This window comes from Strongylocentrotus purpuratus, unplaced genomic scaffold, assembly GCF_000002235.5.
Source record: "Strongylocentrotus purpuratus isolate Spur 01 unplaced genomic scaffold, Spur_5.0 spur5_scaffold_11, whole genome shotgun sequence".
NCBI classification, from domain to species: Eukaryota; Metazoa; Echinodermata; class Echinoidea; order Camarodonta; family Strongylocentrotidae; genus Strongylocentrotus; species Strongylocentrotus purpuratus.
In genome coordinates this window covers 27451409-27477951 of record NW_022145596.1, presented here as the reverse complement: position 1 = coordinate 27477951, position 26543 = coordinate 27451409, and the positions used below count along the sequence as shown (strand labels likewise).

General features: G+C 36.6%; 1 protein-coding gene across 1 annotated transcript; it reads left to right on the top strand.

Annotated features, from left to right (window-relative positions):
• The first annotated feature begins 205 nt into the window (after positions 1 to 205).
• On the top strand, positions 206 to 24737 carry LOC580085 (hyaluronan receptor-like). The gene is made up of 22 exons (XM_780159.5): positions 206 to 554; positions 2288 to 2395; positions 3274 to 3359; positions 3851 to 3943; positions 5261 to 5449; positions 6393 to 6482; positions 6853 to 6964; positions 9403 to 9468; positions 10996 to 11170; positions 13421 to 13615; positions 14053 to 14272; positions 14708 to 14809; positions 15232 to 15405; positions 15907 to 16017; positions 16928 to 17101; positions 18013 to 18111; positions 19471 to 19751; positions 20381 to 20677; positions 21239 to 21295; positions 22808 to 22856; positions 23297 to 23473; positions 23843 to 24737. The coding sequence occupies exons 1-22, from the start codon at positions 509 to 511 to the stop codon at positions 24002 to 24004; spliced, it is 3063 nt and encodes a 1020-aa protein (XP_785252.4). The 5' UTR covers positions 206 to 508; the 3' UTR covers positions 24005 to 24737.
• Positions 24738 to 26543: the final 1806 nt, after the last annotated feature.

Sequence of the window (26543 nt, the reverse complement as noted above, 5' to 3'; positions counted from 1 at the left end):
ATAAGTATGGAGAGTTGCTGTTGGTTATGTTTGTATTATCGGCGTTTCATTAGTTTAGAGTAGCCTTGTGTCCCTTTTATTTATAAAGGACAATATATGTGTCGCCCTCTTATTATGACGATGTGCTGCCTTGGCTTTTCAGTCGAAGCCTGTGATTGGCCAAACAGCTCCGATTCCTGTTTTGTGGAGGGTTTTTCGAATACGTTGTTTGTGTACAACTTACAAGATCACTGAAGCCAGCTCTCGCGGCAAGAATTTGAAAAGCAGTCAGTGCATTATTATGAAAATCTAGGTGTGTTTGTACTTGTTGAGGTACCGACTACCGTATTAGGTATTTATGAATCAATACAGCTAGACTCGTACTGCCGCCGTAGCTCTGCATGAAATGCATAACGTCGAAAGCCAACTGATTTTGATACACTAACGTCATTTTGCATCCACCGCACCGGCCACCGTAGATCTAGGATCTAGATTCTATCAAGCAAGAATTTAGACACGGCCGTGCACCATGTCATTTTCAAAAGGTAGAGTCACACGCTTCAACGAAACCAGTGGTAAGTAAACACTAACACTAACAGACAGCCTTTTAACAAGTTTTACTTTTAGCCTGTTTAGTACTAACTACTATCTAGATATAGGTCTAGATCTAGGTCCTAATAACCAAATTTTCTGTCTCTTTCGTTTGTTAGCCTCTGAAAATGAAAGTCTGATTTGGGTAAGGACTAACAGAATATGCATGACTGACAAAGAAAGCGGACAAAATATACATGCAGTTCCTCAGGTCGACAAAGGAACATCCATTCACTGCTATCGTGTAAAAATGTGTAGAACGGGTGTGACATGCATTGCATATTCACTCTTTAGATTCTACATGCAGTGTAGGCCTAGGGATGTTCCTTTGTCTACCTGAGGAACTGTAGATCTTAGATCTAGGCCTAGTCTAGACTCTAGATCTAGATCTATTAGTCTACATGGTAGATCTCATCTAGATCTAGAGTCTAGACCCTACATTTTGTCCGCTTTCTTTGCCAGTCATGATCATGTTCATAGTGTAAGGAGTAGATCTAAGGTCGGCTCCTCTTTAGACCTTACCCAAATCAGAGGCTAACGAACGAAAGAGACAGAAAATTCGGTCTAGGTCCTAATCTAGACTCGTCTCTAGGTCTAGAAATTACAACTTTGCAATTTCACCTTGTTTTGCCTCTGAGCTCTGTACAGTTGACCCAAAAGGCCAATATAGAGTCTAATTAGGCCTAGACTCTAGACCTATAGCGTCATTAGACATTAACGAGTATGACCATAGCTTCCTGGAGTTAGCGCAAATTAGTATAGTACTTACTCCGGCGCTTGTTCAGAACCAAAATTTGACCTGTAACTCTGGCGTAGAGATACCCTACTAAACAGTAGTAGGGGCGCTGGTCCGAGAATAAGGATCGTCTTCATAAACAAGGATCGTCTTCTTTAACCTGGACCGATGCGTCCTCAAAAATAAGGACCGTCTGCATTTTTGCAGACGTTTCATAATTTTGATCGGCGCATTGGCGATGCAAAAAAGATTCTGCAATGATTTTCTTGATGCATTTTACATTGACATTGTACAGAGACCTTCACATTATGAGCAATAAATCCTTGGGAAGACGGACAACCCATAAAAGTAAACGGTGAACTGGGGTTATTTTCCCCTGGGGAATCCATTTTTGGCATCGCCAGCAGGCCGTTCTGTAACATGAAACCCCCAGAGCGCCGATGAAAAAATACGTCCTCGAAAATGCAGACGACCCTTATTTTTGAGGATGCATTTTGTCCTTGTTTATGAGGATATCCTTGTTTATGAGGACAATCCTCATTCTCGGACCAGCGCCCCTACTGCTAAACATACCCAAAATGAAGTTTCATTGAAATGTCCAAATAAAGATCATGAGTTAAAATTTGATATGTTTATTACCTGTTTCGTGTCAATTTTCTTGTTATTTTTGGATTATTTTACGGATAAACGTTGACACTTTTTCACAGGTTTCACGGCCCGGCAAACCGCTGCACATTACAACTACATACCTATGGTGGGTTGCGGGCAGGTGCACATCCGCCCGCCCGCTTGTGGGGGCATGGGGGGGGGGGCGCCACTGTGTCTGTATTATATTGTTATTCCAAAGTGGTCTGATATATCGGTACTACAATTCATGATGTACAACCAGGTGTACAACTCATGGCCTTGTTTGAATTAAAGGTTGATTGAAAATCTAATCTGCTTCAATATATTTTGACCCTCTTAACAACTTCCTTTCAGGCTGTGCACCGGGTGTAGGAAGCTATGATGTCAAAGACAATAGGAAAGTAAAAGGAGCTGCAGCAGCAGCCATGACTGACAAATCGCAACGCTTTATAGAAACCAAAGGTAATTAACAAGATATCTTTAAAGATAACTCTTCGGGTCCGTTTATCAAAACCGTCATAAGTCTAACTCCTTGTATAAATCAGCATTAGTAAGCTTCTTGTCCGCTGTGCATTTCATGAAGCCCTCTTTGCCTAGATCAAAGACAACATCGTGACCAAGCTAGTAGTTATGATGCCTCTGACTCTGTAATATCTCTGGCACAACTTTTTTAGTCGGTGCAGCGCTATCACATGTAATTTATTAGGTAGACTATGGCTGGCAAAAGGACAAGAAATCCTCCAGCTTTTATCATTGCACGTTCACTTTAACAGTGATTTATCCTTCTGACATTTCATGAAAATATGCCATGTTTATATCTCAGGTCTGGTGACATCCAAATATAAGTTGATTCTTATTGATGGGCAGGGCTGCATACAATTCATATTTTGTATCTACATGTAGATATATATTTCATTGATTTGTAAGTATTTGTAAATATTTTTTTTCTCAGACCTGCTAATCTCCACCCTAAAAAAAAAGGTCCAGATCTCATTCATCTTGTGACATCATCTTTCAATCATTAGTGAGATAACAAGAGACAGTGGTATGTAACTTCCCCCAGCTCAACACATGCTCACAAAAGAATTGCATTCTTTCATACAATACCTCCTCATTAGTTACCTATCTTTTCCTGGTTGAGTCTGACATAGCAACTCCTATGTTGATATTGAATAGTCTATTGTAAACAGGTGGTAAGTTCTGGTGAAGCTACATACCAATGTCTCTCGTTAGCTCACCAATGATTGACAGATGATGTCACAAGATGAATGAGATCGAGCTTTTTTGAAGCTTTTTGAAATATAATCTCTCTTTCTCTGTGTCTCCTCTCACGTATGCAGATTCATGCAGTACGGATGACAGTGTAATGAGTAAGAGCTCTTCAATGGGTGAACTCAGAACCCCAATCAAACCCAACATGTCCATGGTAAGGAGAAGAAATGTCTTTTATACAATATATTGTTATTAAAACTCCAGTTTGTGCTTTGAGATAGTTCATTATTTTGCATGGTTGTATATTTGTACAGAGTTCTTTATACTAATTAAGGTTCCTCTGTATGATATTTGAAAATGGTATACGCTGGGTGCTAGGCTTCTTTTCCTAAATGCAGAATGAGATTTTTGTTGTCTATAGTTTAATAAAAAAAATAGAATTCTAGAATGAAAAATAAGATTTTGCAAGCCATGCACAATACATAGCTTTATGGCACAGCAAACTAAGACTAAGCACCCAACTGGGTGTAATACTAATGTCCAAAGTAAGTTTTTTTCAAGGGGGAGGGGGGCATTTTAAAATCAAGTGCACAAAAGCATACAATTGTTTAAGTTATTTAACAGTCCTAAGTTTAAATTATAGAAGGTATGATTTCTTGCCATATTTCTAATGAAAAATTTGTTATCCGACTGTTGTCTGTATAGGTTAAGGGAATTGAAAGAAGGAGAAATGCTTCTAGTGTGAGCACACCTCGCCATCAAGCAGAAAATGGAAAAATCAAACAGTTAGAAGCAAAGGTAAGTACGGACTCTACTAACAAATTTTGTCTTTTTATTTAAGAATGACATGTTGTAGACAATGGAAGTAGTAAAGCCTTTTATACAATGTATATATGCTGCAGTAAACCATGTTTTTTAAGTGTACTTTGTTTTACATTTTAGTGTCTTTTATATTTTGTTTAACATGCACATACAATTTTATGATATAATGTTGGGTATAAATTACTTTAGGCAGACTACTATGATGAGGTCATTAGATAAGAAGTTAGTTATTATTTGCTCGTGCATGATGTTGTTTGCTTTCATTTATGCAACCAGGTTTTGCTTTGCAATTTGAGCTTTCTTGTTGATGATCTATACAGTGTGAGTCAAAAAAAAGTCGGGATAAAACATTCTTTCATGAGATGTATAATAATTTACTGTTCATATATGATTTTTAAAATAATTAGCAATTTTCTTGGTGTGAACTCTTTGTTTTGACTCGCACAGTAGTGCTCTTCTAGTGTGATTATGTGATTTTGTTATTTTGGGCCTCTTGGAGTACACAGTCAACTTTTTTGTGTTCAGCAAGTGCTACCTTGTATGTCCGTGTCTTCGTTTCAAGCTTTTAGTGATTTTTCCACTGTCATCAGTTTAGGGCGTTTCTGGCAGCAGTTTAGGCAGGCATGTTCAGATAGATCTTCTGAAGATGAATGCTCTATGTTAATCATCATTATAGAGTCAACTACACAGTTCAATGGCTCTATCTAGGAGACAAAGTACACGCATCCATTCTTATTCCTTTTGTTGTATCTTTATTTGGTACTCAGTGCTTTCATTCATGCCTTAAATTCAAGCCAATTTCAGTTCCATGAGGCTGAATCACAGTCAAATCATGGCATAACACATCATTGTGCAGCACAGGTAAAACAACAAAGATGTCGTCTCAATAACTACCTGGCTCTTCTATGGTGTCTTTCAAAAATAACAATAAAGCAAATTACATGCTTAGTCTCGAACACTATTATCTGCAGTGCAGGTAGTTGATGCTGCTTTTCTGGGTTTCAAAATTGAGTCAAAAGTATTCCATGAGGAAAGAGTCAAAAGGTAACAAATTGGGGGAGATGGGATCAGTCTCAGTCTCCGCTCCGGCAAGTAGGATCGACACTGACTGTATTAAGGCCCCAAAAGGAAAACACAAAAAGTGGCCATTGTAGACAGATGACCTTTTAGACAGGTACTTCAGCACTCATTTCCTTCTAGAGGGCGGTAATACAGGTGGCCTGTCTGTATATTTTGTAGCCACTATGGCAGGTTTGACTGTACTTTCAATATTCCATCCTTTGTGATCCACAGATCAAACACCTTCTGCTTCAAGAGACAGAGATGGGTAGGAGGCTCCAGCAGGCGCAGGAGAAAAGTGAGAAGCTCGAGGGCAAGCTCCAGTCAGCCTACAAAGAGAAGGCCCAGCTCCAGGCCCACCTGGCCAAGTCAGAGAAGCAGATCTTAGAACTCTCAAGATCCAAAGATGTTCTTATGAATAAGGTAAATATGATCTGTATGCAGACAGTCAAGGTAACAAACCATTAATTGGGTTAGTCTCTGGATAGTCGGGGAGTCTCATATTTTCTCTTTCAGACATTTGACATAGTCTTGGTAGTAACTGACTTGCTTGATATTTTGTCTTAATTGCTCAGAGAGCTATTAAAAGTACTGTGCTATATGGTCTAATAACCCTGGAAACCAACTAGCATCTCTGTCGAATAAATAAATATTCTCAACAATAATTACCCAACAGACAACAATCCACACAGGATAAATACCCCTCCCCCCATAAAAAACGAAACAAAAAAGTGATGAAGTGCTACCCACTTGTTACATGTGCATGTACCTCCCCTAAGAGTGAGGGGTAGTATTCATTCATCTGGAGAATGATTGTTTCAGGCCTGATAAAAACCTGATTTAAATCGGTTTTCTGATTTTTTTATTTTTCCCAATTTTTTCCCAATTTTTTCTTTCTTCCCGATTTAAAAAAAAAAAAAAATCCAGATTTTTTTTTTTTTTTTCCAATTTTTTTTCCAATTTTTTTTCCAATTTTTTTTTCCTTCCCTTTTTTTTATACTGATTTTCCCGATTTCCCTCTCATTTTCTCTATACTTCCCTATTTTGCCCTATTTTTTTCCCAATTTTCTTACTCAAAAGGGGGGAATGTTGTTAGATTCCATTTTTCCCCCGTGAATCCTCTTTTTTTTTTTTTACTCAAGGGGGGCATGGTTGAGGGGAAAACAAAAAACCTATTTTTTTTTTAGTGCTCACTATCACCCCTGTTATTTGAAGGTAACATTTGCCTTTAAAAGGAAGTCACAGATATCAGTGGATATAATTGTTATATGGGGTTATTTGCCTTAGAATCAATGTTTGACTTGAGCTCAAATTTACTGAGAAGTACTCCTGGTTTAATGAATGATGCCTATCTATCCTGGTATAGGTTGAGAACCTTGAGGGCACCCATTCAAGGCACGCCAGTACATCGGAAGAACTTGATGCTGCTAAACTTCAACTCAGGAAGAAGGAGAAGGTGAGACAACTGATAATGATGTCTTCTGGTAATGATGCTAGTAACTGCCAATGCTGAGTATACTCATGAGTTATATTTGAAATACTGATTTGGTTCTTTGTTTCAAATCTTGTCAGTTAACACTGGGAAATGGAGATATGATAGTTCAATCAAGATTGTGTTGCCAACTTGAGGAGTTTGAAATTGTTTATTCAGCCAAGGATCTCCAAAAACCTTCGTCTTTGATATGTACGCTTTAAATCCCAAAGGATGCTGACATGGGAATCAATTTACAATACCTTGTTGCCAAGAGACATCACCAATATATTGAGCCAAAATCTGTTAGAGTTTAATAGACATGACCATATATTCTTTTGCTTTCGATTTGTAGGAGCTTGAACAAATCACGACGGAGCTGAACAACAAGGTGAATTCTCTGCAGGCAGACCTTGCTGCTGCACATACTAACATTACGGCTCTCCAGGAAGCCAGGAAGGCTCTAGGTAAGATTGGATATTTTGATCTGATCCATAGTTATGCCTCTCTGTCTTTGTCCATATGTATGTCTCTCTCTCTCTCTCTCTCTCTCTCTCTCTCTCTCTCCCTCTCCCTCTCTTTCTCTCTGGCACTTTCTTGATACCCTCTCTTTCTTCCACTCCTTTGTTCTATATATCTCTCCCTCTCCCTCTCTTACCTCATCTCCCCTTTCCTCCTTCCTTTCTTTTTTTGTTTATTACCTTTCTTCTCTTCCTCAAGTTCCTCACTATCTTGTTCTTCCTTTCTTCCTTTCACCTCCTTTCACCTCCTCTCCTTCTCCCCTTCCTTCTCTCCTTCCTTCTCTCTTACCCTTTCTTGCTCATCTGTAACTGTTAAATAATCGTTTAATATGAATTGATGTGCATGCATGCTGCTGTACAACGCACCTCAGTTAAATTGGTCTTTCCCTATTCTTATATAATCATACAGCTCTCATACTATTTGGATGAATATCAGTTTATGTATATTCCACACCATGTGAACTGATTTTTCCAAACAACAGGAACGGTTAAAATCATTCAAGTATTCAGGAATATGATAGGGCTATGATCTAATATTTTAGTTTCCTCTTGGCATTTCATTTATAACTATACCCATTCTCGCGTTTACTTGAAACTATTCATATACCAACTAATTTGCTTCCCCCTAGGAATCGCTAACACTCACTGCACGCCTTAGACTAAACCATACTGAATTTCTGCTATTCTATGATTTATAATCATCACTTTACCTCATTTCATTGTACATGTGCATTTACTGTGTGTTTGTTTTCCCCAAACTCTCTTTTTTCTTATTTATGTTTTCATTTCTCATGATTTTATTGTTTCCTATTTTTTCTCTTCAAATCATGCTCTTCTTTATGTTTTTAATTTCTTTATAATCTCATTCATATCTTTTCTTTTCTTTCACCATTCTTTTCCTCCTACCATTTATGATTTCCTCATCTTAATCCAGGCAGCACAAGAATCCCTAAATATATGTAATCAAGATCCTTGTAGTAATATGTAGATTGATGAAAGTTGAACCATAAGATACCATATCAAAAGATTAACATTTCTTTTGTCGATCTAATGATTTTACAGCTAAAGAAATGGTCATCTTGTGCATGAAGACCATCTATTTATTTAATTGATTGTCAACATTTTTACAAACAAACAAATATGGCACCTCAATCCTGATAGGATATTCTTTTATTACTTCTAATTCATCCCTTGTGCTAATGGTTTCAGGGAATTGGTTATTTCATATCACTTACACACAAAAATAATGATTAAAATCACATATATTGATTTATATTGATTTTTCTATCAAAATATCAAAAGGTTGTAGATCTATATAGGCACTTAAAACTCCTCTGCATTGTGATTGCATGTTCTTATTTGATAATAACATTCAAGTATATATACACACTGTACATGTATGTCTTCCACTTGATTGAATTACAAACCACACTAATGTGCTCACTAAAAGACATTACTATTATAATGAGTTGATATTCAAAACAATGTTCTCTTTGTGTATCTTGATTCTAGGCTCACCCTAATTAAGCACATTGTTAAATGGTATACCGGTAGTTACATTTCAATCATTCTCCATTCAGATTATAAAGCATTATATAGTTTGTATATTTGTAAGGTAATGAAACAGACTGGAATTTTAATTCATTTTTTAAGGTTAGTTAAACTTACTTCATTCATGTAATAATCCTGAATTTCATAATAAATACAATATTCCATACACTGATATTTTGCAGTTTAAAGAGACTGTTCTTGTGGTCAAGGAATTTTTATGACGAAATGTAAAATACCTTTCCATACAAGTTGAAGACAGGCAGAATCTGTTGAGTTTGTAAGTGTTTGGCAGGAGGTGAATATTTGTGTAAAAAGATGCAGAAAACAAACATTAATAAAAAGAAAGAAGAAAAGAAAGAAAAAAAGATGTTGTGTAGAGTACCTAATAGAAAAGGGAAAAGCACAAGACTATTTGAGGAAGGACAGTAGGAATAGAACTTGTCATCTTTAGGACTTATGGGTGAGTATACTGCAATGTGCATGAAATGGTCTAATTCATTAGAAAGATATATTTTCAATGTCTAATTTCAAAGCCTGCTGGTTCTATGCTCTATCCTCGATTTCCTTTCACCACCCTTTTCTCTTACATCATTCATTCTCTTTACAACATCATAATCCTTTCTGTAACAGTATTTCCTGGAGCATTGCATGATCCTGTACAATTAAGACTCAAACATTGTAAAAATATATACAGGCCTATGTTTTCTTCATTGTGATCACTGATAACGTGCATGTTCACTGGGTAACTATATAAGGGTAAAACCTATTGTTTTGTTAAATTCACATTGAAGTAAGAAAAGTATTAAAGCAAAAAATGTGATGATTTATTTCAGAGCAAACCAATCAAGAAATGAGAGATCATGGAGAGGTTATAGAGGAAGAGATCAGACAGCTACAAGGTAACGTACATGTAGGATTATAAAACCAACTAATACTGTCGGCATGTGACTCAAGTATAGAATAGGTTCTTGTATAGATAGTGATCTTTGTCTCAACTCAACACTCCCAGTATACTTCTCTGCCTTAGCATAGCTGCTATATTGCAGCTCTCTGGCATTTTAAAGGAATAAACTTTTCTAATTCTTCCTCAAGATTCTCCACTTTCTCTTGGGCATCCTTGCTGCGTTTTGTCTCCTCATCAAACTGAGTTTGAAATTCTGAGAGCTGAGATTTAAGATTTAAGATCTGTTCTTTGAGATGGACTTCTCCCTCTCGAAGACATAAGATTGTTGATTCAGCTTGGTTCAAATAAACTCCTGCCATGTACATTTATCCATTTAAGTTACCTGGGTCAAGTGTGGCCAATATATCTTGAAAATGGAAGGTTTTATTTGGCAGGTATTTGATGAATTCAATTTGAAAAAAATAAACCTATTCCTGTCTATGCCATTCTGCTGTGCACATAACAAATAGATAAGATATTTTAAGATAAGATATTTATTCGTCTTTCTTTCAAATGACACATAGAGCATAACATTAGATCATTAACATTTACAATGTAAAATAACAAATTATGGCAATGATAAAAACAAAGTTAACTTAAAGAAAGACGAGGAGACCCTGGTAAAAGCAGAGCTTGTAAGTTTTAGGTTCCCCTTTGAGCCAGATAAACATGATGAGTAGATATTTGTGACTATACCTAAGAATACAAAAGGGAAAAGGTGGCATAAAAAACAAGAAGTGTACACACACAACAAGAACAAAAACAAAAAAGGGAGACGAGACTAGATAAGACGGGAAAAAAGAACAATCTTCTGGAACAATCATGAACTTGTAAAAAATGCAAGGAAGTAAATAGCAGCCGTAAAGAGAGGAATCTAGAAATAGCTTTCGAATACGTATATTGCACATGCTTAATACATGTAACTCGGGCGCTACATGCATGCACTGTATACCGGAAGTATGTAGGTCCCGTAAGTGGCCTGAAATTACATCCAAGAGTGGGCAATTCAGGCATTTGGGGGTATATTGGCGATAACAAGATTTAGAACTTTGACATTTTTATTTTTCCTATTCAGCTTGTATGAAATTTTGAGTATAAAAAAGGAAAAAAAACTTACCTTTGACTCTCGGTTTGAAGAATTTCAACCGCCTTCTTATCCAAGCACTGGTGATTTCTGATAAGAAAAAATGTAATTCAGAGCAAAATCTAATAATGATATCTGATATTGAGATTGTTAAGAGGATGATGGGATCTTCCTCAAGTATATGTAATGTACCATGCAGGTACCCATTTACCTCACTAGCTGGGTTGAGTGCAGACGGCTTTAAGCCATTGCGCCTCACTCTGGTGGGCAGGTCTCTAGTCTAGCCAGGCAAACCTTTCTTCAAGATACATGCATATAGGTCTCTCTCTTCACCCTTGTTAATGTTCCCCCTTTGACCCTGTGACCTTCTGACCCTGTAACCTTGTGACCCTCTTGCAGCGGTAACTGATTGTCTGAGGGAGGAGAATGTCCGCCTTCAAGACAACCTGAGTTCAGCTATTATCCAGCAGGAGTCCACAGAAAGAATGATAGAAAGGGTGAAGCGCTCCCTTCTAGAGACGGAGTCAAGGCTTGATATATCTATAGCCAACGTAGATATCCTTGAACTGGCCAAGTATGTCATCTCTTCCTCTATTTCTATCCTGTGTTGTTTTCAGTTAATAGATAGGTGTTTATGGACATGTAGTTAAGGAATTATTTATACAAAAATAATTTTAAATATGATTTTTTTTTGTTGTGGTATATGTGTCATTTTCATTTTACATGAATCTAATAATTGACTAATATGCAAAAGGAAAATAATCTCCTTTTATCGTCGTACATCACAGGTTTATACAAGGTGATTCGTCTATAGTAGAACTCGTCAGTAGTATAAATAAATCACTATTGATAATTTGAATATTTGTGTCAAGTATGAATGTTATGTACATGTATATGTAGTATAAAGTTTACTTTGAAGGTCGATAATCAAATTTAACATAATTTTGTGACAATATTTAAAGTTTGCAGTTTACTTTGATCATCAAATTGAATCTAATCCCAGTATTAAGCTGTATTTGAACTACAGTTGTGTCATTGTTTACACTAAATATAGAATTAGGTGGTCATGTTCTCTTTACAATGTCTGAAAAGAACAGGCTGATGTTAATAATTTGATAGCAATAATCCAACTTAAAAGTTTTATAATATATATATATCAGATATGAAAATATTGACCCCCCCCCCCCTTTTTATGAATTTAATTGATGATAAAAACTGAAATACATTGAAATCTGCATATTAAAGGGATCCGGTAACTTTGTCTCAGATTCTGAAATAAAATTCTGGATTTAGCTCATGATGCAATGATAATTATAAACTTTTAGGTCAGTCAGGAACCCCATGACTTTTACAAGCCGATCGCCTGTCTGATTATCAAGATATTTATGATTGGAATTACAAATTTTGAAAACCGTTCGCCTGTCGGTTTTCATAACACTACATTGGGGAAAACGAGCATGGTAAAACCGGTCACTCAAAGATTTTTTCCTTTTTTGAGGCACTTCTTGATCATTTTGAAGCGCAATTTTTTTAGGGCTTCAATATTACACCATCACAGACACTGATAACACGTAGGGCCGTGTATCTCAGATTTAACATTGTTAAACGATCCCTTTAACACCAATCTGGGGAAACAATTAAAGGGGTCTTTATAGAAAGGTTTTTAGAAATTTTTTCAATGGGCAGTAATATTTAAAGGAAACAAATTAGGTGGTTTTAAAGACACTCAGTAGTTAGCTCTCATGGGGAATTCAACACTGTTCGGGTGTTTACCCAATAAGAGGTGCTGTCAATCACTAGAATTAGCCTTCAGTTTTATGACCAGCAGGCCTTATGTAACGAACTGCATTTTCCACCCATTCCCCCACATGGTAAAGTCATTATCAAACCTTTCCCACATCCAGAGATCTCCGAGAGAGGAGGGGGTATTTCTCGATTGGGCTACGGGTTCGCTGTGTGCAGACGTAGTACCTGTACACACGTTAATGATTTTTATCCACCAAGTCTGGTGTCAGCAAATTATGGCCTTCTGCACATGGAAACTGACGAGTGACTACCTTTAAGGCCAAAAAAAAAAAAATCATTTGGATTGTCCTCAACTGCCCGCTCGTTGTTTTTTTGTTTTTTTGTTTTAATTTAAATTAAATTTTTTATGGGGGAGCAATCTTAAATGCCAAACATACCATTTTATGCATTTGCAAGGATCAAAATGCGTCCCGTTGCCAGTTTGGTCTTTTCAGTACGCAATTAGGTATTTATTAAACTTGCCTTTTTTATTTTTCTATGTCAAAATGCCGTTCATTCAAGTCAGGTTCTGAGCATTCATAAACTGATTATAAAGCCAATCTGTACTAGTTTACAAGAGGGATTAGACCACCCTGCAAGATCACTGCACAGGTGGTTATCTCATCAAATCAGCTCTCAGTTAATATAAGATAAAGAGGATAATGGGGACCAATGCATGGTCACGGATTAGGCATTGTTTGCTACATAGAGGGCGCAAGTAGCTATAAGTAGTACAATGGAGATTTAAAAGGTGCTGTATTTCAAAGCCCAAAATACTTTCTGTGTTGGTCTTGATATTCATTGTATATTAAACTAGTCTTTTACCATATTACAGTGTTTTATAGACTTTGTTTGTTTAAATGCTTGACAATCCCAATTATTTATTTTTTTTATGGAAAAAAAAAAAATCCGCCCGCCCGCCCCTACTCCAGAATAGCAATCGAGGACAACCAAACAATTTTTTTTTTTGGCCTAAGAGATGAATGGTCTTCAGTACAGGTGGTTTCTAAAGCAGGTTTCACTGTACTTCTCTTTTTAGATCTGAAATGGGAGAAAATTTGAGCCATGCTGAATCAACAATCTCTTCTCTTCGAGAGGGAGAAGTCCATCTTAAGGAACAGATCTTAAAGCTTGAATCTCAGCTCTCAGAATTACAAATTCAGTTTGAAGAGGAGACAAAACGCAGAAAAGATGCCCAAGAAAAAGTGGAGAATCTTGAGGAAGAATTAGAAAGGTAAAGCCAAGTTCACATTTTTTGTTAAAACCACCAACTTAAAAAAAAAATCTTTTCAAAATGGGATGTCCACCCTGGTATTTAGTTGGTTTTAATAGAAGCAGAAAAATGAGAAGAATGTGTCTGATAGTTTGAGCAAAACAATACCAGAATACATTTTAAATTCTAAATCTGTTTGAATATATCAAGTAAAGTTTGTATAATTGATGTCATTTCACTAACCTTGATTCAAAGTTTGCTTTTTTGTCCCTATACCCTTTGTGGAAATATGTCAACTGTTATTTTTGCAATTAAACATGTATCATGTAATTTGGTAGTAGTTGATGATCAGATCAAATAAAACTAACAATGGGGTAGGTTTAGTGCACAGTTTATCTCAATAAAGACTTTACATAAAGATCTCACCATGCTTATGATCTTAATATTGAATTCAATAGGACTGAGACAAGTACGACAGAGAGCCTGAGACAGATGAGCAACAAGTACCAGACCTTAGAGACCATCCTAGCCCAAGCCGAGGCAGACCTGACCTGGGAGGCTGACACTCATAAGGCTCAGCTCGCTGCGGCTGAGGCCATCAGCCAACAGAGGGCAGCAGAATGCGAAGCCTTGCAGATTCAAAACAGGGATCTTATACATGCATACAATGTGGAAAAGGTGGATATATCAATGTTGTGTTATCTGCTTTAATAGCAACTTCGTACACCAATTTGATTAAATTTTGATGATACTCAATTTAGAGATGCTTGTATGAGGGATTATGACACTTCTTCAGTAATAATTGGTTAAAGGTCATTTGGGTCATCTCAGTCATTTCACAGAAAATGAGTGGGCATAACGGCTTATGTTACAATCTTTTTGTTGGTGCATTTCAACATGTAAGCATAATTAGCATATGTTTGTAGAGTATTAATTTCATGTGTTTTATTTGTTGTTTTTAAGTCTTGTTCATGTTTGACCCAGTAGTAGACTTCAAAAGAACCACCCTGACAAAGAAAAATGTCTGATAGTTACAATGTCAATTCAAAATTCTTGACCTTTACTTAATGACTGAATGATATTTATCTATGATTTATGAAATGTTGTTAACAGGAGGAGTGTGATCTATTGAGAGAGCAGTTAGAAGAGCTCACAACTGAGGACAAGGAAGATTTGGAAATGATTGGTGACAGGCTGGACAAGCAGGAGAAGAATGTAAGAAATCTTCTGGGTTTTTTTCTTCATATCCTCTGCCAGTGAAGAATGCAACTTTGCAGTGTTTTACATTTACACAGGCACATGCACTTTTTTTTATTTAGTGTTGTCTAAATGTAATTGTCACACGTTATCAACACACATCACAGGAAGGAACATGTAGTATCTTGGACATTTCATGCCAGAAATAAATGTACTTAAGTACATTTATTTTTGTTAGTCGAAAATGCCACTGTTATTACATGTATCATCAGAGGATATAAAAATGGTTAACAATACTTTTACAATGTAATTTTTCTGTTGAAATACACATGAGGATACATGTATAACATTGAGAAAGCATTAGCAAAATTTTTCATTACTCAGAATAAAGTGTGATATAACATGCAATATTTTTTACTTCCTTATTCCACCCATCACAGAGCGAAGACATTAAGGAAATCTGTTCTGATCTTGGTGAACACCTGAAGGACATGAAGCAAGGGAAGACCAAGGCAGAGGATCATGTCCAGGCTCTGGAGCTGAAGGCCCAGAAGGACCAACACATGTTTGAGGAGGAGAAGGGCCAGCTCTCAACTGCCTTGCAATCTGAAAAGGTGGGTGCATGCCGTGTAATTTCTGAACGCAGTGGACAAGATTTGTGAAAGCTCAAGATCGGTTTGACTGACAACTTCAAATTTTTTGGAATTTCACAAAAGTTTCTTGTTTCTAAAATAGCTATCCTTAAATTCACTGAAATATACGTAGATATGTAAAACAGCTGTTTTGAGTTTAGCCTCAGCCTCAATAGACAAGGTGCAGGCATGGTAACAGAATTGGGGTTTTTCTGGGCCCATATTCATAAGCTATTTGCTATTTCTGAATAAGGCCTAGTGGCGAACTAAAAATTAGTAAGGTTTGATGAATACCTATGAGTAACTACTAGTTAAAAGCTAGAGACCATTTCAGTTGCCAGCTAGGCTTAGCAAGGTATTATTAATGTGGGCCATGTTCACTAATAAATTTCAGTTTAGGGGCATTTGCTGGCTTTCCGTTTTTTCTCACAAAAATGTAGTCTTTCTAATGCACACAAATATTTGCTTCATTTGTTGCCATAGAAACAAGTTTGTTTTCTTGAGAAACAGCTTGAGGAGCTAGGTAACGAGATGGAGGAAGAGATGCAGGAGGTGACGGGCTTGGATGAGAGACTACAACTCCAAGAAGATGAGGTGTGTATGTGAGATCGCCCTTCATGGGTTGCTCATCGTCTGTGTGTTACATGTATGCATGCCTTCCAGCATAATCTGCATGTCTCTCTGAATCTTCCTGTTTTTCTATGTCTCTTTTCCTCCCTCTCCCTTCTAACTCTTCTTTACCCATTGTCTCCTGTCTCTCCATATATGCCCTTTCTCTCTTTGGTGCTCTCCCTAGCTCCCTCTCCCCTGTCTGCCCGGCCATCTTTCTCTTCGATACGTCTCGCCTTTCTTCTTTGCCTCATCAGTTTTCCCCTCTATTTTTCCATTGCACCTTCTGTTTTGTCTCTTTGTTTGCATCTTTGTATATACCCTATCTAATTCAGCCCTTATCTCTCTCTTGCTCTCTTTCTCTATATTTCCCTTTCGTCTCTTATGTGTAATTTTCTTTCTCTTACCTCTCTCCAAATTTCTTCCTTCTATAACCCCTCCAAGCTTCTGTTTTCCTTTACTCCACTCTCTCCATCTCTATTTATCTTGCTCTATCAGTGTTCTTCTATTTCTTTATCTACCCCCCCCCCCCCCCCCTCTCTCTCTCTCTCTCTCTAATAATAATTTGTAATTTGTATATAGCGCTTAAAGCCTCACTGTCCTACTTGTAGCTACTTGCTCCTTCTATATAGAAAACTTCCCCAATCGGTGCCTGTTGGTCCCTCATGATCCTCTATTTCTTATGTTATTTGAGAGCTGAGTTGTTGAGATAGCCACCTGTCAGTGACCTCGCTGTGTGGTCTAATCTCTCCTAGCCACACTAGTGTTGATAAGCTTTAATACAAATGTCTCTAAGCCCTTTACAAATACACACACTCTCTCTCTCTCTCTCTCTCACACACACACACACACACACATTATATTCTTTCCGCTCCTTTCTGATATATTTGCCCAGATTTGTTCAATCAGAGCAATCAATGATCAACTCCAGACCAAGTTGGATGAGATGAGAGAGGAGAAAGACCAAGTGATGGCATCACTCAAGAGTGTGGAGGAGGCACGAGAGATGGATAAACACAACCATACAAAGGACAAGGAGATATTGTGTGAGGAGCTCAACATTGAAAAGGTATTAAACTTCCTAAAAAGCAATATACAGAGACATTAATAAATGCAATTAACATTTGAAAGTGTAAAGTTGAAATAAACATATATCATGTGAACGATATATTTTGTAAGGAGGGGATCATTAATGTATTCTATATTTTGATACTACAACCCCATGGTAGTAATGTTTGAAAGGACATATAACCCAGATAAAGTTTCACAATTTTGTAGGAATAATTTTTTTAATCCAAATCTATTAAGGCTGTGCGTAAGCGTGTAATGAGGTACTCAAGTACACGCCCAGGCTTACAGGCAGGTACTCAAGTACTCAGCGGCCATTTTTTAACCATTTCAAAAATTAACATTTTTTATTTTTTAGACATGGCAAGGAAAAAATATTTGACATGTAAATACCTTGCCTTTTTATTGTGGTGATTTTACGCCATAGTTTCTGAGTGATGAGTTGACAGTGACACCCCGTGTATGATTGAGCTTGGAAACATTTTTACTCACGGTACCATGCCGGTGCTCTTCCGGGCACGGTTGAGCGTCGGCCGGCCGGCACAGTGCCAGGAGGCAGGGCATAAATCGGGGGGGAAAAAGAAGAAAAAATGGCGGCCGTGTATTCGAGTACGAGAAATCTTACTTGAATAGTTGTCAACAGTGCGAGTCGCAGCCTTAAAATCTATTGAAAAAAGGGACAAACTATTGTTGCAATGTTTTCTACATTCCAATCTCTTTCTTTATTGTCACACCAGCAAGAACGTCCTCTCAACTTTCAAAAGTGATAAATATCTCAAGTCAAGATACTTGTTAGAATACATCAAAATGAAAAGAGAACCATGTAGTGTCAGAAATAGAAAATGGATGGAATGAGTGTATAATACATCTTTCATGCTAGACTTATTCTAATGTTCATGCCTTCTTTTACAGGAAAGAGTTGATGCCTTGGAAGTACAGCTGTCAGAGCTCAGTAATGATTTTGAAGAACTGAGCAACATTGAGAACAGACTTGCCAAACAAGAGGGCACGGTAGGCAAGCTTGATAAAAACATGCAGTGCTAATGGCTAAATTATACCCTCAACATTTTTACCCTCACATAATGTTAGCTGACATTTCTCATCTTACTGTAACAGGCATGATAAAAACCCGATTTAAATTGGTTTCCCGATTTTTTTAATTTTTCCCCGATTTTTTTTCTTCTTCCCAATTAAAAAAAAAAAAATTAAAAATCCAGTTCTTTTTCTTTTTTTTTTTTTTAACCAGATTTTTTTTTTCTTCCCTATTTAATCCTGATTTTCCCGATTTCCCCCTTATTTTCTGTATTCCCAATTTTGCCTTATTTTTTCCAAATTTTCCCCAAATTTTCTTACTCGAAAGGGGGGAAATGTTGTTAGATGACATTTTTTCCCCGCGAATCCTCTTCTTTTTTTTTTACTCAAGGGGGCGTGGTTGAGGGGAAAACAAAAATACCTATTTTTGGTTGTGTGCTCACTATCACCCCTGTGTAAAAGATGTTTATTTATGTTTATATATCTTTATTCCGGAATGGTGATGGTTTGTTTATTTACATTGTACATGACTGCTAAGGAAGCATGCATATGTTTGTAAGTCAGCAACCTGGAGACCAACAGCTTTAAGAGAGGTCCAAGGGCCTTGGTAATGAGGATTAGTGCCTTACCAAGGGGCATTAGTACATCGACTTGGTTTATCTAGGACCTCCCATTTACGAGACCACTGCTCTACCCTGTACAGAGCCATCTCCTCTTGATATTGTTCTATTATATTTCTGTTGTCCCTACATCTACATGTCACATTTTGGGAGTGTAGGCTGTATCTACGATTAGAATGAAGCTTATAATTCATTACCTTTCGTTGTTGACTATGTGGTCACTTCGGTTGTATGGTCAGGATTATGAGCTGAGCCCTGTAAAACATAAAACTTTACATCATGGTCAATTGCAAAATAGCTATCAATTGCTAAGTTTGCTTTGGCAAGGCATTAATCTACATTTGCCACACTCGACCCAGGTGAGGTAAACGGGTACGTGGCAGGAATTAATTCCTTAAAATACTAAAGCGCTGTAATGGCAGCTAGGCTAAAGCCAGGGTAATAATTAATTTGTTAATTGTTTAGATAGACGGCGCTATATAAATGCCTATTATTCTTATTCTTATGTTATATTTGTGATACGGGACCCTGATCACATATGGACAAGAAAATTGGTGCTGAAGGCTCAATAGCATATTGGCGAGCAACATACACTTTCTACGTACACCAATTTTATCGCAATGTATGATGAGCCCTATTAAGTTTTGTTTAAAATTTGGTAATGATAATCTCAACAAAAGGTGAAAGAGCAACCCTATTTCTTTCATAATTTAAACAGGCTGAAGACATCAAGATGGATAAGGATAGACTCAGTTCCATGCTGAATTTGGCTCAAGATGGGCAGATACGAGCTGAGCAGGCTTTCGACCAGGCACGATCCGAGCAAAAGGCTGTACAGATGAGTCTAGAGGAGCAACAGCAACTGAGTGCCAGTCTTGAGTCCAGTCTGAAGATCACTCAGAAAGCCAAAGAGAGTCTGATGACGCAAGTAGAGCTACTGCAGGCAGCAAAGAAAAAACTCAGTGCAGACTCGCTTGCAGGCCAACAGAATGTCCACAGGTATGGTTTCTCATGATGTTAGCTTCCTGTGCATGAGACTCTTCTGTCTTGTTTTCCTTTTTTCCCCTTTATCTCTCTTTCCTTCTCAACCCATTTCTTTCTTCCTCTATTTTTCCTTGTCATGATTTTGCTGAGATTTCTCCTTTATACATCATCAATGTGGGTTTGTTTTAAGAATACTAAATATGGAATTAAAAAATACTGAACACTGGATAAATGACAGTAGAGAATACATACAAATTCTAATGAAGGGCTCCACATAAACTAATGATGTATTTAAAGGGGAATTTTAAAAGGTGTTTCAAGAGCAATATCTACATATCTAAATTAGATAATTATCAGGCTTGGAATGATTTTGACAAATTAGAGAGTCATTTATTTGCCAGCATGTAGAAAACACAGCTGGCCATAGTATCTGAAACGTCAAAGTCATGTTTACTTTACCATTATTCCCTCTCCCTGTTGGCATATCACAGAATGTAAGCTATTAACCCATAGACAACTGACTTCTCTTATTCCCATAGCCTTTAATACAGAAGCCACTTGGTTTCTGCAGTAAATGGGTTAACTGAAATGAGATAGTTCATGTGTTATTTTTTGCCATCACATCTATTCCCTTGCCTCTGCAGACTTGAATGCGAGGCCACCTCTGCCAAACAGGAGAGCACCACACTGCGAGAACAGGTCAGCAACATTGAGACCACCTGGAAGTCCAAGGTCCAAAACCTGGAGGAAGCCTGCAGCCACCAGCGGGCAGAGTTTGGGCGTCGGCTGGTTGACACCCAGACCAAGCTGTCTCAGAGCGAGGCTGAGAGGAGGAAGGCGAGGGAGGACCACGAGGTTAAGACCTCTCAGATTAGGGAACGCCTGGAGGAGAGGATAGATGATCTGGAGCAGAGACTGCATCAGCTTCAGACTGAGAGAGAGTTAGTTTCAGAAATATTACCAACTATGATGAGTCATAGATTCGTTGTATATAAACAGTTTGTTGAGTGGGCAGTTCCATGGTACTTTCTCCCATACATTACCAACCATATCTGTATTTTAGTGTAGTGAAACTCATGATTTTAAGTACAATTGACCATTTTTGTTGCTTCATTATCTTTTGCATGTATTTGTTTCTTATTTCATCTATTTCTTGTAATTATGTATTTTCTTGAATATTACTGTAACGCCAGTGGAAACCAAATTTCTATGTAACTTGTTTGCTCTAAAGATCAAATAAAATAACTTGTATCTTGTATCTGATTATTGTATTAATTTGTGAACCCTCTGGATATCAACTATGATACTCTGGGTGTTGATGCGTGTTGATTACACTGTAATACTTCATAATGCATGGGGCACACAATAGCTTTTACTTGCCCAAGTATAAATTGGTCAAATATAACAATTACATACTTGAGGAAGATCCCATCATCCTCTTTACAATCTCAATATCAGATATCATTATTAGATTTTGCTCTGGATTATATTTTTCTTATCAGAAATCACCAGTGCTTGGACGAAAAGGCTGTTGAAATTCTTCAAACCGAGAGTCAAAGGTAAGCTTTTTTCCTTTTTTATACTCAAAATTTCATACAAGCTAAATAGGAAAAAATAAAAATATCAAAGTTCTAAATCTTGCTATCGCCAATACCCCAAAATGCCTGAATTGCCCACTCTTGGATGTAATTTCGGGCCACTTACGGGACCTACATACTTCTGGTATACAGGTGCATGCATGTAGCGCCTGAGTTACATGTATTAAGCATGTGCAATATACGTATTCGAAAGCTATTTCTAGATTCCTCTCTTTACGGCTGCTTATTTACTTCCTTGCATTTTTTACAAGTTCATGATTGTTCCAGAAGAAATAATTTGGGAATCCCACTGCATGTCCATCATTTTTTTATTTTTTGTTATTGTTCTTTGTCAAAATGCTGTGAATATAGAGTCCCGATCGTGCAGTGATTTCAAACTTGACTTGCCTTCGGAGCAACTTTTCCAGGTTGTGCACTGTGTAGGGGTTTATTGGAAGTCTTTCCCAAGTCACATCTCTCATCTAGGGATATCTCTGAAGGGTTTTATCTTTAACCAGCACACAGCAGATTCACAATTTATGTAAAATAGAAAATTGCTTACGAAATACTATTTAAAACACCAAAGAAGTGGTGAAAGCTGGCACCGTCCAACTATTGCAATGTGTATATAGACAGCTTGCTCTGTGACTACTGGCCAGCGCAAGCTGCTGAGACTTGATCGGCACATGTAGTACAGCTGGAAGCGCCTAAATCACTAAGCTATCCCAGACTCGGATTCATTTGAAATGGGGGCGTGAAAATAACATCCATGCATTTAGGGGTATCCCCAGTAATGTAGCAGACTACTTTCATTATTTATGTTATTTTTTTTCTTTTTTGCTTGATTTTTTACAGGGGGGGGGGGCTACTATGATAGCTAATCAGTGATCTTGAATATTGATTTGCTATCATAGCCCTCATCTTGCTATCTTGTTGACAGGAAGGATATGCTCAATGTACAATTAGTTAAACCAGTTTTGTCTGTTTTGGTTGGATTGTCACTATAGACAACTAAAGCACTTTCTTGTTGCATTAGATTTTGATATTCAATGTGACTGAGATTGTCACAGCTGACTAATGGCCCAGGAGATGAAACATGACTTTTGTCATTCATTAGAGCGTAAGCCAAAACAAAGAAATACATGAAGGAAGATAGAAATGATTGGTCTTGTGGAACCTTGGAGAGTGAACCCTCAACAAATTTACACAAGGCACACAAGACTGACAAAGTTGGTCTAGTGATATGTCAACAACAAAAAGCTGAACTGACCCCTTGCAGATTTTGTCGAAAATTTGTGTTTTTACAACTTTCATGAAATTTTTCCCAATATCCTTCTTTCCGACAAACAGGGTCACATTTACCCTGGATAGATGGGGCTAAAAAATGGGTTGAATTTTTTCATCTAACCCCCTGCAGTTCTTTATATGTTTAGTAATGAACATTACGCTTGGAATGACCTTTAATGAACTGATTGTTTCTCTTTGATACCCCAGTTGGAAGCTGCAGTTTGAGGAACTGATAGAAAAAGTAGCTCCCTTTAAGGTAAGTTTATTTGAATATGGTTTAATGATGTAACAGAAAAATTACAGAATTTTGTGCTTGGTGGAAGCAGAAACATCAAAGAAACAACTTTGCAATAGATTGAAAAGGAATTCAAAAATGAAAAAAATCCTTTGTAAATCAAGGCAGGTGAAATGCCCAATATATGGGTATTTAAATAGTAGGTATTATACAACTCACTCCCAGATCCTAATCAAATGATTGGTCATGTGCGGTCACATAATGTTGGATAAAGCAACTCAGCCTCCATTGTTTTTAATTCAAACAGGCATGTAAAACCATGTTATTACCCATTAGTGATCTGTCCGATTGATATTTATGTTGATGATTCAAGTCTGACAAAATACATGTAATAATCTTTCCTGATTCTCACAATATAATTACATGACCAAGAATAATAAATGAATTGCTTGTTTTGGAAGGATCAACTGAACCAGTTTGAGATGGATCGACGAATGCTACTTAGCCAGAACGATGCTGCACAGAGTGAGGTTAACAAGCTGAGTAACGACTATGCTAAACTCCTTGGGCACCAGAACCAGAAGCAGAAGATACATCACATCATGAAGATCAAGGATGAAAACGCCAGTCTCAAGAAGGTAATGCAGGCTTAACCAATTACAAATTCAACCTAGTTCAGACAAAAGAATTATGTGGGCCCCTTTGAAAACCAACTCTGTTCAATGGGCTAATCCATCCCATATGTTGAAGGAAAAAAATGTTAACGCAGTGCGCCGCACAAAGGTGTATAGTTAAACACCTCGATCAACAACTCATTGGGTTCACATGGAGTTTGCCAGTTTAAATTCACAAAATACAGGTTGTACCGTTTGTACAAGGCATGACAACCATGCACTTGAATTTTCCATATACTGTAGGATTCAAACGTTGATAATTCAATACAGAATGTGAGGAGGCATGCAAAATAGGCAGTAAATCGTTTGTCTTTCATTTGTTTGCATTTTCAGGAGGTTACCAAACTGCGAGAAGAAACCACCAAACAGAGCAGAAACCTAAGGCAGATGAAGGATAAAGTGGAGAAGATGGAGGGAAAGAAGAAATTTGATCCCACCTCTGCTTTCCGTCATGGCAAGGAGAACCAAACTCAACCCCTAACTCAAAGAAATTAAAAACTGGTTAAATGAACACTTTGTAAAAGAAACTGTGGAAAAAATTGGGAAGTACATGAGAAGAATGTCACAAGCACTGCATACAGAATCGGTATATGGGACTACACCACACATGTGGCATGAATGTTTTAGTCAAAACTTTTCATGAGGGCAATCTTTTTAGAGGATATTTTCTACTGTGACTTCATGAGAAAATAGAATAGAAAAGACTGAGAAATTAATTGCAAACAATTATGTGAAAATGTTCATGTCTGGATGTCATCTGCAAGTATATAATCTGGTGACTCTTTGTGTAAACATTATGATCACATCGCAGTAAATATTTTAATATTAGTGATGGATTATGGACAGACCAGTGATCCCATTATTTGGAAAATCCTAGCTTCCAAGGATACCTATGTATGTACTTAGATTGTATATAAATAAAATGTATATCCAGAGTCTTTAGTACATCTTTTTTGTGAATATGTTAACAAAAGTAGTCTTACTTTCCTGCCCAAAATCAAAATTTTGTTATGTTTTCTTGTAAATGTATTTCATTTCATTTCATTTCTATATGTCCATAGAGGATAATTTCACAGGAACAACATATAATTCACAATCATAAGTACTTCATTAAATATGTGTGAATTGTAAACTCATACTTCATGTTTGTCTGAATTTTGTTCAACCTCGTTTCTGAGGTATTTGTTTTATGTATAGTATATACGTGAACCCCTAAAAGAAAAAAAAATCCAACCTTAATATTCTACAAGAACAGAGAACATTCTTAGAAGCAGACTAGTGAAAGTTTAAATGAAATTGGACAAAAAATGAGAAAGAAATATTTGAATATACGCACAAAATGTATGAAATGTCAGTTTGTCAAAATACATGTATATGAGTAATAGGGGGACTACTGTAATATATTAAATAATAATATACCAAATTAGCTAATAAGGGAGAATGCTATATTTGTACATGTCATCCAAACTGCTGATTGCCGCTTTAATTGGAAGAAGAAAAAAATTCATATTGAACTTCCATTATAAGCAGCATTTCATCATCCTTAATAAAATTACATGTATAAACATTTAGATTTTTGTTTTCTATCATTCCTTGTTTTTATTTATGAAGATTAAGCCCTATGAATATGAATGAGGTCATCATCATCATCATCATCATCATCATCATCATCATCATCATCATCATCATCATCATCATCATCATCATCATCATCATCATCATCATCATCATCATCATCATCATCATCATCATCATCATCATCATCATCATCATCATCATCATCATCATCATCATCATCATCATCATCATCATCATCATCATCATCATCATCATCATCATCATCATCAATAACTGATTCTTAGATCTCAAAATGCTTTTTCACAACATGATTTCTCATTTTATTCAACCAGAAATCACATATGTCCTGCACTATATATATTGGTTGCATTCAAAAAACAAAAAAACAAAATATCAAGACCTGACACTAAATAATTACATACAGTATTCACAAAACTGTACAAGTCTACTTCATTATGTACACAAAAACCTGTGATGGTAATAAACATTACAATTTCATCTGAAACACAACGATTATAATTTCACATAATTCTCTACAGTATTTAGCATTTTTATAATAGAAATAATTGTTTTTGCAGTCAACTGGAAGAGTATCTTACATTGCATATACTTCATTTGTAACTGTAAAAGTAAAAAGAATACTGATATAACAGAAAATAAAATTTACAATAAATAAAATCAATATTAACACAACATTTATGATTATGAAAGAATAAGTAAACATACTCCATACTATGGATTACTGATCCTAGCTACTCAATTTCCATCCTATTTTGAAATGCTACATATGACACACACAATGTAGAGCTTACAAATAGGAAAAGGCCCATGTTATATAGTACACACTTATGAGAAATTATTTCAGAAATGTTAATATACATGAAAATTGCAATGCCTCATGAATTGGTGTGGGAAAGAAGGGATTTGAATATCAAAATAATATGCTCAGATAAATAAAGGAAATACAAAGTATATTACAGTTTTTAAAAAATCGTCGCCTTGGAGGTGGAAATTTTTCATAAATTGAAAATCTGGGGAAATCTAATGTCATATAAAAGCTCACTGATGCATCCATTAACATAACTTGCAAGATTCCACCTTTATCAAAAGCTTCAAATATCTAACTGAAAACAATTATCATGGAGTAGAAATAAACATTTGCCTGTCCTGAATTGTATGGAGTGATTTTAAAAGGTGTTAATAAAATGGATCAAATTTCAGTTCAAGTTATCAACATGTAATAATAAATAATAATATTCAGCTTTTATATAGCGCAAATCACAATAAGTCTCTAAGCGCTTCCAAACTTGGATATTATTACCCCGGCTTTAGCTGTGATGCCATTATAGCGCTCTAGCATTTCAAGGAATAAATTCCTACCAGGTACCCATTTACTTCACCTGGGTGGAGTGTGGCAAATGTAGATCAATGTATTGCAAAAAGTATACATATTTTG

Coding starts and splice junctions, on each gene's coding strand:
- LOC580085 (XM_780159.5), top strand. CDS start 509: ATGTCATTTTCAAAAGGTAGAGTCACACGCTTCAACGAAACCAGTG. Junction 14,273..14,707: donor ATGCATACAATGTGGAAAAG/GTGGATATATCA, acceptor TGTTGTTAACAG/GAGGAGTGTGATCTATTGAG. Junction 20,678..21,238: donor CAGCTTCAGACTGAGAGAGA/GTTAGTTTCAGA, acceptor TTTTCTTATCAG/AAATCACCAGTGCTTGGACG.